General features: G+C 34.3%; 1 protein-coding gene across 4 annotated transcripts in view; it reads left to right on the forward strand.

The window, feature by feature from the left end:
• The window catches only part of LOC127455228 (transcription initiation protein SPT3 homolog), a 160,565-nt gene that overhangs the window by 99,289 nt on the left and 45,820 nt on the right, over positions 1–15,456 (forward strand). For all 4 annotated transcript variants that reach the window (XM_051722934.1, XM_051722933.1, XM_051722935.1 and 1 more), the window contains exons 4-5: positions 10,760–10,846; positions 14,991–15,084. In XM_051722934.1, the coding sequence (XP_051578894.1) occupies positions 10,760–10,846; positions 14,991–15,084 (181 nt within the window). The remainder of the gene's footprint in view (positions 1–10,759; positions 10,847–14,990; positions 15,085–15,456) is intronic.

A 15,456-nucleotide genomic window follows, 5' to 3' on the forward strand; every position in this document is an offset into this window, starting at 1 on the left:
TGATGATAATAATAATTATGAAATTATTAATATTTAAAATATTATTATATTAAATCTGAATAATACTTAATTTTAATAATTTATCTTTATATATATATATATATATATATATATATATATATATATATATATATATATAAATCTATTTTTTTACATTATATTTATAAGAAATTCAACATTTTGCTAAATTTAATGGTTAGAAAAATAGGCTTTAATTTCTTTAAAATAAAAAAATAATAACACAATGATAAATAATAATAATTATGAAATTATTAATATTTAAAATATTATTATATTAAATCTGAATAATACTTAATTTTAATAATTTATCTTTAAAATATATCTTATTTTTGTACATTATTTTTATAAGAATGTAAATGCTTTGCATTAAAGTAAAGGCAATTTTGGGTGGAAATGTACTTTGTTTTTATGTAAATAATGTCACAACAATGTGAAAATAAATCCCAATGGTTATAAAAAAAATAGGCTTAATTTTTTTAAGCAAAATCTAAATTAATTTTTGCATTTTTATATGAAAACACAGTCTAACAGTTAATGTGTTCCCTCTTTATTAATATAAAAAAATTAATATAGATTGTCCGTTCTCATTCTAAGTTGCCATTTACATCAGCGAACCTTTGCTGGGCAATTTTTGAAGTTCATATTATTCCTTTCAGGCAAAACAAGGTCATGAGCGGTCCAAAACCTAATCTTACTAGATCAGTGTGTTCTGCCAAATTAAAGAAACCCTTAGCAAGCAAAACTACCCTGACCTGTTTTTGTTTTTATAATTCTGTTTGCCTGGTTGCCATTTTTATAACATTTTGTTGACACTGTTTATTATGCGGACTCTGCTGTCTACCTCCGAGCGTGATAGGTGGTCTCGGTTAATAATGAGCGAGATATATTTAACCGTTGACTTCTTTTTTAACCGCTCAAGAAACACTAAGGAAGGTCTCCAGTGCTCGGGCTGGTTTTAATGTAATAGGAGTCTATTCATCTGCATGGAGCGTGGCGAGTCTGGTTACAAGACGTCTGCCAGATCCAGACTCAGACACAGCGCACGACCCGTCCCGAAGCCCAAACGCCTGCCGCTCTGTCAGGGAACTTCGCCCGGATGTTTGGGGTTGAAACGGGGTGGGTTGTGGAAGTACGCCTGCCATCTCTCGTCCAGGTGCTCGTGTTGACGTATGTCAGAAGCTCTAGGGTGCCCAAATCAATTAACTTCTCTCATGTCGAGAGGGCATGACAAATTGGCAAAGTGTTTTGTTGAAATAAATGGCCTTGGTATAGTTTTTCCAGGGGGAACGTGGAGTTTAAGAATGTGTGGTCTCATCATTCTTAGAAATAAGTCGTTGTAGCGTCGTCTGTTGACAACACATTTGCTTTTTCACACTGTTGCAAACACAGAGACCTCCCTGCTGTAGCCACACTGTTAGATGTTGCGGAACTTCGTATATTTATCAAAGACAACCAAGTTTTATTCCATCATGATGTGGTTTATATACTGTAAGTATAAGGTTCTGAATGACGAAACATCTTCTAATGGTGTTTAGTTGTCGGAGTGTGTGGGGGATTGAATTGGACATGATATTCAGCGAGAAAATTATGTTTTCAGCCAGAGAGAATCACTATTACTATTCCTCATACTTGGGGTTAGGCTCTTTTTTAGGTGGGCTTTTTTGACTTGAGCCAATAAACAATGACCTAGCAACCACCCAGAACACCCTAGCAACCGCATATCAGCTTAGCATTCACATGACAACACCCTAGCATCTTGGCAAGGAGATTTGTACAGGCAAGCACAACTCACGTTCGTTTCAGAATATGTAAATTCCTAAATCTGGTTATCTTTGGTGTTTTTAAGCACACAGCAAAACATGTTTTTAATATCTGTCTTAATATCTGATTGTTATTGGTGCAAATGTGAAACACTTATTTTATTTATCAAAGTGCCCATCTCTCAGGGACTCTGAGTTTCGACAAACATTGATAAAGTCTGCTGCCAAACATCACCATTAAACCGCAGAACACAAGCAAAACATTCTGTCTTGACGACGTAAGAGTTTGTGCTCTTGCGATTAAAAGTGTTGCATTTACTGTTTTTAACTAACTGTTTGTGACAAATATTTTTCCTTATGATTTTCCAAGACAACGGTTGCTTGGCGACCAACTTCAAAGGGTTGTTACGATAATTGGGTGAACACGTATAGGACACGACATATACTGTCTATTTATCAGGAGATCAGCAGTTACAGAAATACTCATACCAGCCCATCTAACACCAACAATCATCCAAGTGATTATCTAATCAGCCAATCGTGTGGCAGCAGTGCATAAAATCATGCAGATACGGGTCAGGAGCTTCAGTTAACGTTCACATCAACCATCAGAATGGGGAAAAAATGTGATCTCAGTGATTTGGAGTGTGGCATGATTGTTGGTGCCAGATGGGCAGGTTTGAGTATTTCTGTAACTGCTGATCTCCTGGGATTTTTACACACAACAGTCTCTAGAATGTTCTCCAAATTGTGCCAAAAACAAAAAACATCCAGTGAGCGGCAGTTCTGCGGATGGAAACTTTTTGATGAGAGAGGTCAACAGAGAATGGCCAGACTGGTTCGAACTGACAAAGTCTACAGTAACTCAGATAACCGCTCTGTACAATTGTGGTGAGGTGAATATAATCTGAGAATGCTATACTGAGATGCGGGTTGGCACTGTTTTGGTGGCACGAGAGGGACCTACACAATATTAGGCAGGTGGTTTTAAAGTTGTGGCTGATCGGTGTATGTGTGTGTGTGTGTGTGTGTGTGTATATATATATATAATTTTTTTTGGTTTTGCTGACAATTTTTATTTGTTTTTGCTGACATGTTCTTAACAGGTTTTGTGAGATTCACCTGATTATTTGCCATCCATTTCACTTACTGTGAAAGGCACAATATTCCTGTAAGAGTTCTAAACCATGACACCTCAAACAGCCCTCAGGTTTGCATTGAAAATAAAATGTTGTCAGCCTTCAAATCAGATTTTCAGGCGGTGCGTTTAACAAACGAGTGAGGTTTCCCGCTTAAGTAACGTGAAATCTGTATGTCTGGTAGGTGACTTCTGTAAACACGAGTGCTCGTTTTGTTTTCTTGCTTTTCAAAGGAAACGGTGCAATAGATCTATACAAGGCCTCTGTGAGTGGAATTCTCCCTGGTCTTCCTGTTACCTTTTCCAGTGTAATCAAATAATGGATTTCGTTTCAGAACGCCGCAGTAGCAGTCGAGAGGAAATTATGTTCAGCAGGCTTGTTTATTTGACTTCTGCCATTCTGTTGCATGAAAGCGTGGCCTTTTCCTGCTGCACTGTAACGTGACATGAACCAGAGGCCCGTGTCACTTGAAAATGTGTCATTATTAAAATTGATCCCTCTAATTAGGGAACAAGACTTGTATGCTTTCCCCAGGCCAGAAATCTTTCTCTGTAGTCGTTGGCACTGATTTCATAGCCGTGTAGAAGTCTTTCAGCGCAACAGCATGTTTTCGCTCCTATTTATGAAACTTTGGTAACATTTTTATGTGTTTGATTTTGTATAGAATCATTAAGAGGTTGTATTTCTGGGTAGCTCAGTGGTAAAAGACGCTGGCTACCACCCCTGGAGTTCGCTAGTTCGAATTCCCATGCTGAGTGACTCCAGCCAGGTCTACTAAGCAACCAAATTGGCCTGGTTGCTAGGGAGGGTAGAGTCACATGAGGTAACCTCCTCGTGGTCGCTATAATGTGGTTCGTTCTCGGTGGGGCGCGTGGTGAGTTGAGCGCGGATGCCGCGGTGGATGGCGTGAAGCCTCCACACGCGCTATGTCTCCGTGGCAATGCGCTCAACAAGCCACGTGATAAGATGCGCGGGTTGACGGTCTCAGACGCGGAGGCAGCTGGGATTCATCCTCCGACACCCGGACTGAGTCAAATCATTACATGACCACGAGGACTTAAAAAAAAAAAAGTGCATTGGGAATTGGGCATTCCAAATTTAAAAAAAAAAAAAAAAAAAAAGAGATTGTATTTCTGGATTGGTCATTTTTTATCTTTTTTTTTTTTTTTTTTTAAGGAACAATAAACTCTAATTCATTTACTCACCCTTATACAGTTCCAAACCTGTATAATTTTTTCTTCTTCAGTGAAAAATAAAAGGAGATATTTAAAAGAATGTTCATGCTGCTCTTTTCCATACTATGAAAGCATACAGTGACCAGGCTGTCAAGCTCCAAAACAAACAAACAAACAAAAAAAAACACTATGAAAGTACCATAAAAGCAGAAGAATTAAAGTCATATGGGTTTGGAAGGACATGAGGGTTAGCAAATGATGACAGATTTTATATTTTCGGATGAACTTTTTTTAGTTTTTTTTTTTTTAACAAAAGTTCATATTAGATTGACTACATGTATATCAATACATTTCATAAAGTTTTTTTTTTTTTATATATATATATATATATATATATATATATGTGTTCTTTGAAAGAAAGCATGCAGGGTTGGTGCAGAGGCCAGCTGTCAATCAAACTATCATCAGCCCCTCCCTCCACATCTGTGTTTACGTTTCACATTTGGTCTCCTGTTTTCTTTACCTTTTTTCTAGTGAAACCATAAACGATAATATCGAGATGGGTAAAAACACTCCTCTGTCGTATGATAAGTCAGGCATCTCAGAAATGGTAAAACAGTCCTTCGCTGCTCAAGTAAACTGTCAACACACTCTGGAAAATGACCACAGAGATCCCAGTGTTCCCGGAGCCGTCAAGGAGCCATCCCAAACCGGACCAACTTCATTTAGTCTCACAACTTCAGCAGCCCGCTTTGATCAATGTGTAAAATTAGAGCAATTACTCAAATTAATCTGAAATTTAGCAGAAGACCGTTTTGTGAGCCAGGGATTTCAAATGGTATGGAAAAAGCCTTCACTAACCCCATATATGAAAAGAGAGCTGTACTGCAAGACTTTTAAGGAACTTTTAAGGGATCAAGTTTTTTTTTTTTTTTCCTTTGGGCCAAATTCAAACAAAACTAACATAACCTTAAAATGGGTATGTATGAGTTAAAGGAAACAAATGATTGTATGAGTTAAAGGAAACAAATGATTGTATGAGTTAAAGGAAACAAATGATTATAAAACATGCTTTTAAACATGTTTTTCCGAGTATTCTCAAATAGATTAAGTTAAATGGGTTGTAAAAATCTGTATCTATGCTAACATATCATCATAGTCAAAATAGTGCCTGTATCAGAATACTATAATGTGTTTAATGTAATTCCTCAAGCGAGTGGCTCTGGTTAGAGAGGATCATTTTAAATAAATTAGTTTAAATAAATGATTATAAAATGTTGATTTTCGAATGTAGAATAAATGCGCTGTAAGGGATTTCTTTCATGGAAAGGTACACAGAAAATGTTCCTACTTCCTGAGAGATATTACTGAAATAAGTGTTGTAAGATATCTTACCTGTCTCTGTGACAGCTCTAGACTCTGTACACAGCAAGCAAAAATGTGTGCGCGGATCGCGGACAATGATGCTTTCGACCTGTCAATCAATTTTCACATTCTCATAGTATTATAGTTGCAGCGAATTATTGAGACTTAATGCCATTTTTATGTCATGTTGTTCATAACAGTTGTCTGTTGAGGGCGCTATTTTGCTGCTGTTGTTTTTAACAACTGTTTCTGCTCATATCGGTCTCAATAAAGCCCATTTGGTATCTTTGGAGTGCAGGGCTTTGGAAAGAGGGGGCGTGGCTTATCCAATGGCTCAGTCTCGTGGAAGTAGAATGGCTAAAATTGCTTACAGCACCTTTAAGTCGAATGGGTCGTAAAAGTATGTGTCTATGTTAAATTGATAGTTTATTTCTATCAGAATACTATACTTTATAAAATACAATATACATAAAATTCCTCAAGCAAGCACATCTGGTTACCGAGTTCAATGGGAGTATACAGTAAATAAATGATTATAAAACATAGTTGAATTTCTCATATAGATTAAGGTGAATGGTTTGTAAAAGTATCTGTCTATGGTAGTTTATCATTGTACGTCAGTCAAAATGGTGCGTATATCAGAATATTATGTTTTATAAACATTATTAATCAAGCAAGTGGCTCTGGTCACAGAGGATAATTGAAGTTTAAAAAAATGAATATATAATGTACTTTTAACATAGTTTTTCCTGGTTTTGGAATGTAGATTAAAAGAATATTCCTGGTTCGATACAAGTTGAGTTCATTTGACAGCATTTGTGGCATAATGTTGATTACCACAAAAAACTAATTTCGACTCGTCCCTCCTTTTCTTAAAAAAAAGAAGCAAAAATCGAGTTTACAGTGAGACACTTACAATGGAAGTGAATTTTTGGAGGGTTTAAAGTCAGAAATGTGAAGCTTATAATTTTATAAAAGCACTTACATGAATTCTTCTGTTAAAAATCATGTATATTTGAGCTGTAAAGTAGTTTAAATTGTCATTTCTACAGTCATTTTTGGATTTGTTGACATTACATCATCATGGTAACGAAGTAGTAAAATTGGATATAACACAGAAAAGATTAGTAAGCGATTTTATCACACTAAAATCACGTTAACACACATATTGTTTACGTCTTGTGGCTATAATTTTGAATGCGATGTCGTGAAAAAAGTTTACGCTTAAAGCGTTAAGTCTCCATATACATAAGTCAGGAATATGAGGTATCATTTGAAAGATTAGAATCTGAACTTTTCAGAGATAACATCACATCTGCATTTATGTTACATAAAATAAAAAAAATTGGCCTCAAAACATTCACGTTGAAAATTAGCGCCCCCTTGTGGTAATGGGGTAGAAATATTTATATAAAAATAAAAGTCCTTCACATAGCACCTAAATGGATAAGTCATATATCAAATGAAAGCTCTCATTCTCAGTAATGTGAATGTACAGATCATTCTGTTGCCCTAAAACCACAGTTCGAAAGATTTCCAGAAGAATCACAAAGTTAAATATGATTTCTGTAAGTCATCAAATACAGACATCTCTTTTATGCGCCGGTCTCTGCTGCTGTAAGCCGAAAATAGCTAAAAACGTCATATCTGCTTTTACCTTAGGAAGTTTTCTAATGAGGCAAAAATGAGCCATTTTTTTACTTTCTGTCTGTGAGCTTGTTTGGCTGAATAATCTAATTTTATATCTTAGATGTTCAGAACAAAATATGCCATCCAGGAGGCAAAGCATGCTAAACAAATCATTATAAAATATGTCTATTGACTAATATGAATATTGATAATAAAATGTTTATAACATCGCAAAGGGGAGGATATCAGCTTTCTAATGAGACCTAGATTGAGCTTCTAGTCCACTCAGAGGCCAAGATATTTAATTTAACAACGAGGGTGGTGCATGAACTGAAAATTAGACTGAATGTCTATGGACGAGCACATCTGTGAGGGTTAAAATACGTTAGAGTGCCACCTACATTTCAGATCTGTATATTGTGATGGAATGTGATAGAGAAATAACTAATTCTAGTGTTTTCTGCCACCTAGTGGAATAAAATGAGTCTTCTCAAAGTGAGATAGAGTGAACAGAACCAGAATTACATGTTTACAAAATTAGGACAACAACACCAAAAAAGTCTGTTTATAATAAGATTATAAACACATACAATATTATGTATAAACCTGTTTGATTTTCTGTTCTCCACAGAACACAAAAGGAGATGTTAGGCAGAATGTTAGCCTCAGTCACCATTCACTTTCATTGCCTATTTTTTTTTTCCTCAAACAATGAAAGTGTATGGTGACTGAGGCTCACATCCTGACAATCACCTTTTGTGTTACATGTAAGAAAGAAAGTCATAGCACTTTGGAACAACATGAGGGTGAGTAAATGATGACATCATTTTTCATTTTATGGAAAAATATATTTTCCTTCAGTTTAGCATTGTATGTTGTTTGAGTATTCAACCTATAGAATACTGTTCTATATAAATAAAATTCCTCAGGCAAATGGATCTGGTATCCGAGGATGATGGCATTTTTGGCTCAGATACACGTCGAGAGTGAAGGATGAAATTTTGCATACTCGTAGCCATTTTTGTCTATTAAAAACTCTATTCCTCTATGAAATGGTCGGACAGACAAGGCAGTTGGTATGTCAATCTTGGTTTGATGCCAGGCCAGAAAGATCTATATTAAACTCCTCTTGCTCGCAGCACTAAATGATCCCCCTGTTTGTGCATGTGTGGGGCCGTTCCACTCGCAGACTTCACTCTCACATGTACATTTGCAGGCAAATATATTTATGACCAGCAAATGTTTACAGACCCCAAGAATTGCTCGAATGTATTTCGAGACTGACGGTGGATTAAGTTTTTACCTTTTCATGAAGAATATCATCTTTTTTTCTTTTCAGACGAGTCATAGTCAGTTCTGTAAGTTTACTTGGCCCCACAGAAGTGGATATTTGATAGGCCCTTCTGTGGCTTCACCAGCAGAACAAATATCTCTTTATTAAAGCATAGTATGCTGATAGTTTTCTAGTTACTTCAGCAAAATTTCAGTATAAATGTGAAATGTAAACATGCATTTTATTTTGCTCAAGGACAGATCGAAGACCTGTCAAGAACATGTCCGGGTTTATATTTCACCACAACATCAAAAGACAGAAATAAGACATTATAATTTGCTTAAAGAAAATGTACCCTTTAGAAAATGTGACTTATGTGACAGTTAAGCTCATCAGGTCATTCCCATAACTGTACAGCACAAAAACAAATCTCATTTTGATTATTGAAATGGGAAAAAAATGCTAAATGTTATTTAATAACAATTAATGTAAAACAGTAATGAGAATAAACAAGATTAATGAAAATTACAAAAGAAAAAAAAAATGAAAAGTGTTTAGATACATTACGATAATTAAAATTTTATTTGTTGTACTGTCTTTAATTTATGCTGATTTAAAAAAAAAAATACATTATTTTTTTATTTATTTTTTTTTGCTCAAAATTGGTAAGAGAAATGCTTAATTGTCATGAAAATAATGTCACAATGCAAAAAGTCTTAATGGTCCTAAAAATAGACCATTCAAAAAAAAAAAAATTATTTTGTGAAATTATATATATTTATATATATATATATATATATATATTATAACAAAATAAATAAAATATAAAACATATATATATATATATATATATATATATATATATATATATATATATATATATACATGTTTAATATTTTATTTTGTTAAAGATTACTTATTTCAATTTTACATAATTTTGTTATTAAATTGAAGTAATAAAAAATATTAAAATTATTTAAATTGTTCATTTGAGTGTACATTTATATACTGTATGTATTCACATAAATTACAATAATATAATAGAAAATATATCATAAAGAATATATTCATCCAAACTCATTTCGTATTATATTATTTGTTTAATAACATTATTGCTTGTAGTATTTTAATTGCAACATAAATGTTTTCTTTATATCAGTTAAAATGCTAAGTTTGCAAATTTGCTGGTAATCTAAACATTTTTAAGCACATCCTGGACATGAAGTCATTAACCAAATTAACTTTTAACAAATAAAGACATGCTATATCAATAACCAAATCTTTCCTGCTTTTTTTGTGTGCTTGTGAGTATTATATATCTCTCAGATCATTACCTTTTCTGTTGAGCGCCCCAGTGCATTTAAATTTGTGGTTTAACTCATTTTTTGCAAAGACATGTTTAAAAATATCCATGAGACATCCCATAATTCCAGATCATTCATTTGATATGTTGATTTACATAAAAACAGCTATGATTTTCACCATGATAAATGATGTGTTTTTCCTCTTTTGGCATGGAAATGAAATTACAGCACTTCACCAGACATATTTCATTACATGCTTTTTGTGCTTCTCAGCCTTAAAGATTTGTTTCTGTATTGACATTTCAGTGTAAGCATTTCATGCATCTACATATAAAAAAATGTTAAGACGATTATGTCTTTGTCAATTTTACATTATACAATAACACGTAAAGTGGAGGTCAGTAGTCAGAGATGACCAAATGCTTCTGTTTTTCTAATTTAATACATTTTTTAAACACAAATACCCCTGCATTTGATTAGTGACCTAGAAACAGTGCCGATTCTTTCAAATTTCTTATAGATTTTTACATCATAATGTTTATTTGGTTACATTTTTTTAAAGCGTTTTTCTTTATTTCCAGCTTCAAATTTGATTTTGAATCCCAGATTTTCAATTTGGACTTGACTTATGTTGACAGCTTCATAAGAAGCCCGCAGACACTTGCTACAAATGATTAAATCCTGTTTTTTGACTCTTTATCTTATTTTTGTATCTTTCAAATGTGCAAACCCATGACTGTTCCCAGACATTCTACCATCACATGGTTTTAACTGTGGTCAGTTCAGTATTATCTGTTGTTTTGAAATAATGCATTTCTTTCTCTGTTTACGCTGCAGACAAGGACATTTTTAGTCATATTTGAGCGCAGAGTGCAAAAGTTGTGAAGCTAAACACTTTTACACAAGACAAGAAGCTCATGTAGGCTGAAGCTCTGCTCTCAAAATAAAAAAAACCTTTATCAGTTTCTTCAAGGTCTTTAAACTGCTGATGTGATGTGTCAGTTACTTAAAATGCACTTAAGTGTTAAAAACACATATTCTTGCATATCTTCAGAGTTGTTGCTGATTGAGTTTTTTTGTTTCCTGTCTGTAGCTTCATCAGGCGGCCGAGGTGGCCCTCCTGAGAGGGGCCCGGGTCATTTCACCAGAGGATATCATCTTCCTAATGAGGAAAGACAAGGTAAAAACACTCAAATATGTGCTAAGCCTGCACATGTTCATTTAACTTAAGTTTTATAGAAACTTGTTGCCCTAAAAAAGTAAAGAATTTGCATTGACTCAACTTAACTCATTTGTGTTATCTTTCTGCTTTGACTCAAGTTACATTGATATAGGCTGTCGATTTAACACGTTAAATATATATATATATATAACAAATAACGTGTTAAAAAAATGAACGCATGAACGCTTGTACGTAAATTACGCAATAAAAGTTTTTCCTACCATCTGAGCCGCAAATGGGCGGAGAGATCTTCCAATGTTTATTACGTATGACGGTTGTAGTGGTCATGTCAGCAAGCGAAATCGCAGACTTTTTCAAGTTTGAAGTACATCTGTTTTTACGAGCCGCGTGAATAGGTGGCAGCGCGCTTCAACAAACCTCACAAGCAGCGCAGCCACAGAATGAGAAACGCTCACTGAGGAAGCACGACAGGATACAGGAATCTTGAGATGTGAGTTTCATAGTTTCCACTACTTTTAACTTGACAGAGCGTGCTAAAAATGCGGCGTTTATGACGATGGATTCCAAACGCGTCCGTCTGAAGCACGCACATGTAAATCGAGCAACAATTAAAAATAGCGCAAATGGAACGCAAGAATGCGTACTGTGAGAACTGGACACGTTAACGAACTCAGTCAACCCGATCTCATGGAAATTCGCACATAATTTACGAGTTGGCTATTGCGTATGGTCTCGCACGATGTTGTTCGCATAAACTCGTACGACTTCATCACGTGCAAATTCCCTGATGTCTAATGCGGAAGTAAGCATAAGTTCTGCGCACGAGACATTAAGGACATACTTATTAATATTATGCCCTTACCCAAACCTCTTATCTAAACTTAACCCATCAGTAGAGTGTGTAAACATGATAGGAAGCTGTTGTGTGTGACAGACGCAAGTCATTGTCGTGTATTAGGTGGAAACGATGTCCAGCGACGTCATTGGCTGTAGTGAAAGTCATAGTAATTCAAACGAGTGCAGTCGCACGATATCATACGAATTGGGAAGTCGTATGAATCCTGACGATTTCGCCGTGAGAGTGTGTAGGACTCAATGCAAAACAGATTGCTGTCAACTGTAGGCGTGTTCAATGATATGAGAATAAAACAAACAATATATTGAGTTCTTAAGCAGCTTTTTGTGTTGTCTAATCAATGCTTTATCATCTGCCATAATAATGCACATTATTTCAAACTGAATTTCAATCCATATATTTATTATAGGCCCTACATATTATATTTAGAAGTATTTGAATTATGCATTATTTATATGAATTATCTTTATTTGGGGGCCTTTCTCAGCAAATAATGATATATGTGATTAATTGCAATTTAATGTAATTAAATTGATTAAAATGTTTAATCAATTGACAGCCCTAATAAAAATGTACATTTTCAGACAAGCGTTTGCTTTTTTCCCAATGAGAGTTTACAGGAGTAATGTATGTTTGAGCAGTTTTATGCCAAATTGTTGCTGGGTCACTTGTAATAGTGACACGAGGTACTTAGAGAGGATGCACGTGTTTTTACGTAGTTTTTAATAAAAATAAAAATAAATCTTTAAATAAATCTCGAGAAGAGCATACTATGGATTAAACTGTGTCATCCCTGATGTATAAAATCAGCGAGGCCACCGACATTTCCTCCAAGGTAAATTAAAACTAATAAATTAATGTAATTTCATTTACACATTGATTGAGGTCTTAATAAAGGTGATAGTATATAAAGAGTTCACAGCATCATATGTAGGTGTTATGAGACATTATGAGCAGTTCTGTTTACTTACACTAATGTCATCAGGTGTGGAATCGCTATTTAAAGATGCTTTTCTCTGTGATAATCATTTGCCTCAATTCTGCTTCACAGTCTCCACAGTTTTCAATCAAGTTACTGTGTAATTTAACAGTTTCTTTAACAAAAAGCATCAGATAATTATGCTTTACAATGTCACTCTTCATTCCAGCCCATGTAAGAATATTGTCAATTCCATTTAGGAGAATATTATACCAAACACCGCGGCATTCACAGCAATCTCCCATTCATGTGGTACATTTATCTGTATACTCTATGTGAAGTACACAGTACAACCTTTGCCACTTAAAGGGGTAGTTCAACCAAAAATGAAAATTCTCTCATCATGTACTCACCCTACCGCCATCCCAGATGTGTATGACTGTATTTCATCTGCAGAACATTTTTAGAAAAATATCTCAGCTCTGTAGGTCCATACAATGCGAGTGAATGATGATCAGGCCTTTGAAGCTCCAAAAAGGAGATAAAGTCAGCATAAAAGTAATCCATACGACTCCAGTGGTTTTAATCAATGTCTTCTAAAGTGATCCAGTTGGCATTTGGGTGAGAACTGACCACAATATAACTCCTTTTCACCTCTGAACATCACCACGCAACCATTAACGAACAGTAATGACAAAAACAACAACAACAGCACAAAGTCTGCACAATATAAGCTTATAACACTAACCATAAGAATGTATTCACGCCGCAATGCACGCTGGGAGCTGGCAAATCAGCAACGTTGTTCAATATTAAATAGTTTGTTCAGACAACTTTGTTAAGCTAGTTGGGGCAACATTTAGGGTGGGATTGTTTGTCTGACTTGTTTAGATTACATTTCTTAGTATCGAAGATCCTTTGATAAATGATGTGAAGTTACCTGGCACTGAATTTAGTTAATTCAATATATGTTTTTGAGTTGAGGTGGCAAATACGCTTTTTAATTAAACAAGTACAAATTGATACAACTTAACAAGATGCATCCATTAAAAACGGACTAAAACAAGCTCAGATAAATTGAATCTAACTCTAAACACATTAGAATTGATTTTTCAGGGATAACAGCACATTACCACACCAAAATTCATGAACCGTCTCATTTATGGGCTACTGATTTTATTATGAAGTATTTGTATTGCTCTGTATTTCTGTTATGAATGAGTACAAAAAATTGTAGTCTTTTGACACTGTTTTGTACATCTTTTCTATTTTTTCCAATCAAAGAACCCATCATTTTGACCCAATAGCCACTGTTGCCAAGTAAATTCAAAATGTTTAATGTAAGAGCTAAAAAACAGTAAAAATAAGGTTTTAAAAAAATTGTCAAGTTTTCCCAGTTGATCACTAAATGAACACAAGGAATAATGTGATTTTGTGTCTTTGTATATATACAGTATATGCAGCAATATAACAGTACATAGTAATAGACCAATATTTACCTAATTATTTTTTTAATTAAACATTTTATAAACACACTCAAAATAATAATAATTTAAAAGATTTATGCTTTTCAATATAATTGCAAAATTAATAATAATCTTTAACTAAATGCAATTTAAAAAACGAAATATTTTAAGTTTTATTAATTTAATTTTGTTAAAAATTAAACAATTCTATCTGATGTATTTATTTATTTATTTTTTATTTATTTTTTATGCGTAAATCTTAAAAATGGGCTCAAATATTTTTTGAGTGCATGAAAAATTCCACACAGAGCTTCCATAAGTGTTTCTGAACAACTGATATATAAATATTTACTCTGAAATACCGTAATAATAAAAAAAACGTAATTGTACAACCTTTTTAACCAAGAACATTCAAAATGTTTAATGCAAGAAGTAAAATACAGTATTATAAGCTTAATATACTTTAATATTTACCTACATATAATTTACTTAAAAAAAAATACCACATTGTGTTGTTGCAAATGAATCACTGAATCAGAGTTTTGAATCAATTCAAACGGACAGTCTGACGAGATACACAAAAGTGAATCAAACTTACCAACTCTAATGACATATTTTCTACTGAAGTTTAAATTAAAGACATTATTTAAACATCGCTGTCTTAACACTCTCAAACTAGTGAGTTACGAGACGAGGACGGATTGTGAAACATGTTTAATGACAGTCTTTAGGTGGAAGACCAAATATAAAGTGCATTAAAGTCGTTGTGATATCGCCAGCAAAATCATTGTGAATATATCGTACGGATTCAATTTATCGCCCAGCCCTGGCACAGACAGAGTAATATGATGGAACGGATGTAGTTTGATTGTTGACGGCTCTTCTTGTGTGACCCTTCAGAAAAAATTACGAAGACTCGTCAGATACATGCAGTACAGAGACTACAAATCCAAAATCCTGAAAACCATTGATGATGAAGACCCGCTGGATTCAGGTATGATACGTCTAGTATTTTCTGTTTTAAATCAAGGTCTTAGAGTTTATTAGTGTACACCAATATATATCAACCGAAATTTGCACATTTCACAGTTATCAGCATCTAAAGTCTGAAGTCTAAAGTCTAAAGTCATCCACTAGTTAGTAAGATGTTTTCGTTATGAATGAATGAGTTTGTAACAAGTTTAAAACATTTCCTTCATCAACTGAATTTCACCATTCAGTCATTGCCCTAAATGACGAAGGCGCACATAATGAGCGGAGTCAAGCGAGGTAATTTCGTACGCCACAGTCAATCAACGAGAGTCATTACCAGAATGCAGACGGAAGCTTTGGCATCGGTCTACTTTGAGCTGCGCTCCAGCGCTCT

The sequence above is a fragment of the Myxocyprinus asiaticus genome, chromosome 17 (genome assembly GCF_019703515.2).
Source record: "Myxocyprinus asiaticus isolate MX2 ecotype Aquarium Trade chromosome 17, UBuf_Myxa_2, whole genome shotgun sequence".
Lineage (NCBI taxonomy): Eukaryota > Metazoa > Chordata > Actinopteri > Cypriniformes > Catostomidae > Myxocyprinus > Myxocyprinus asiaticus.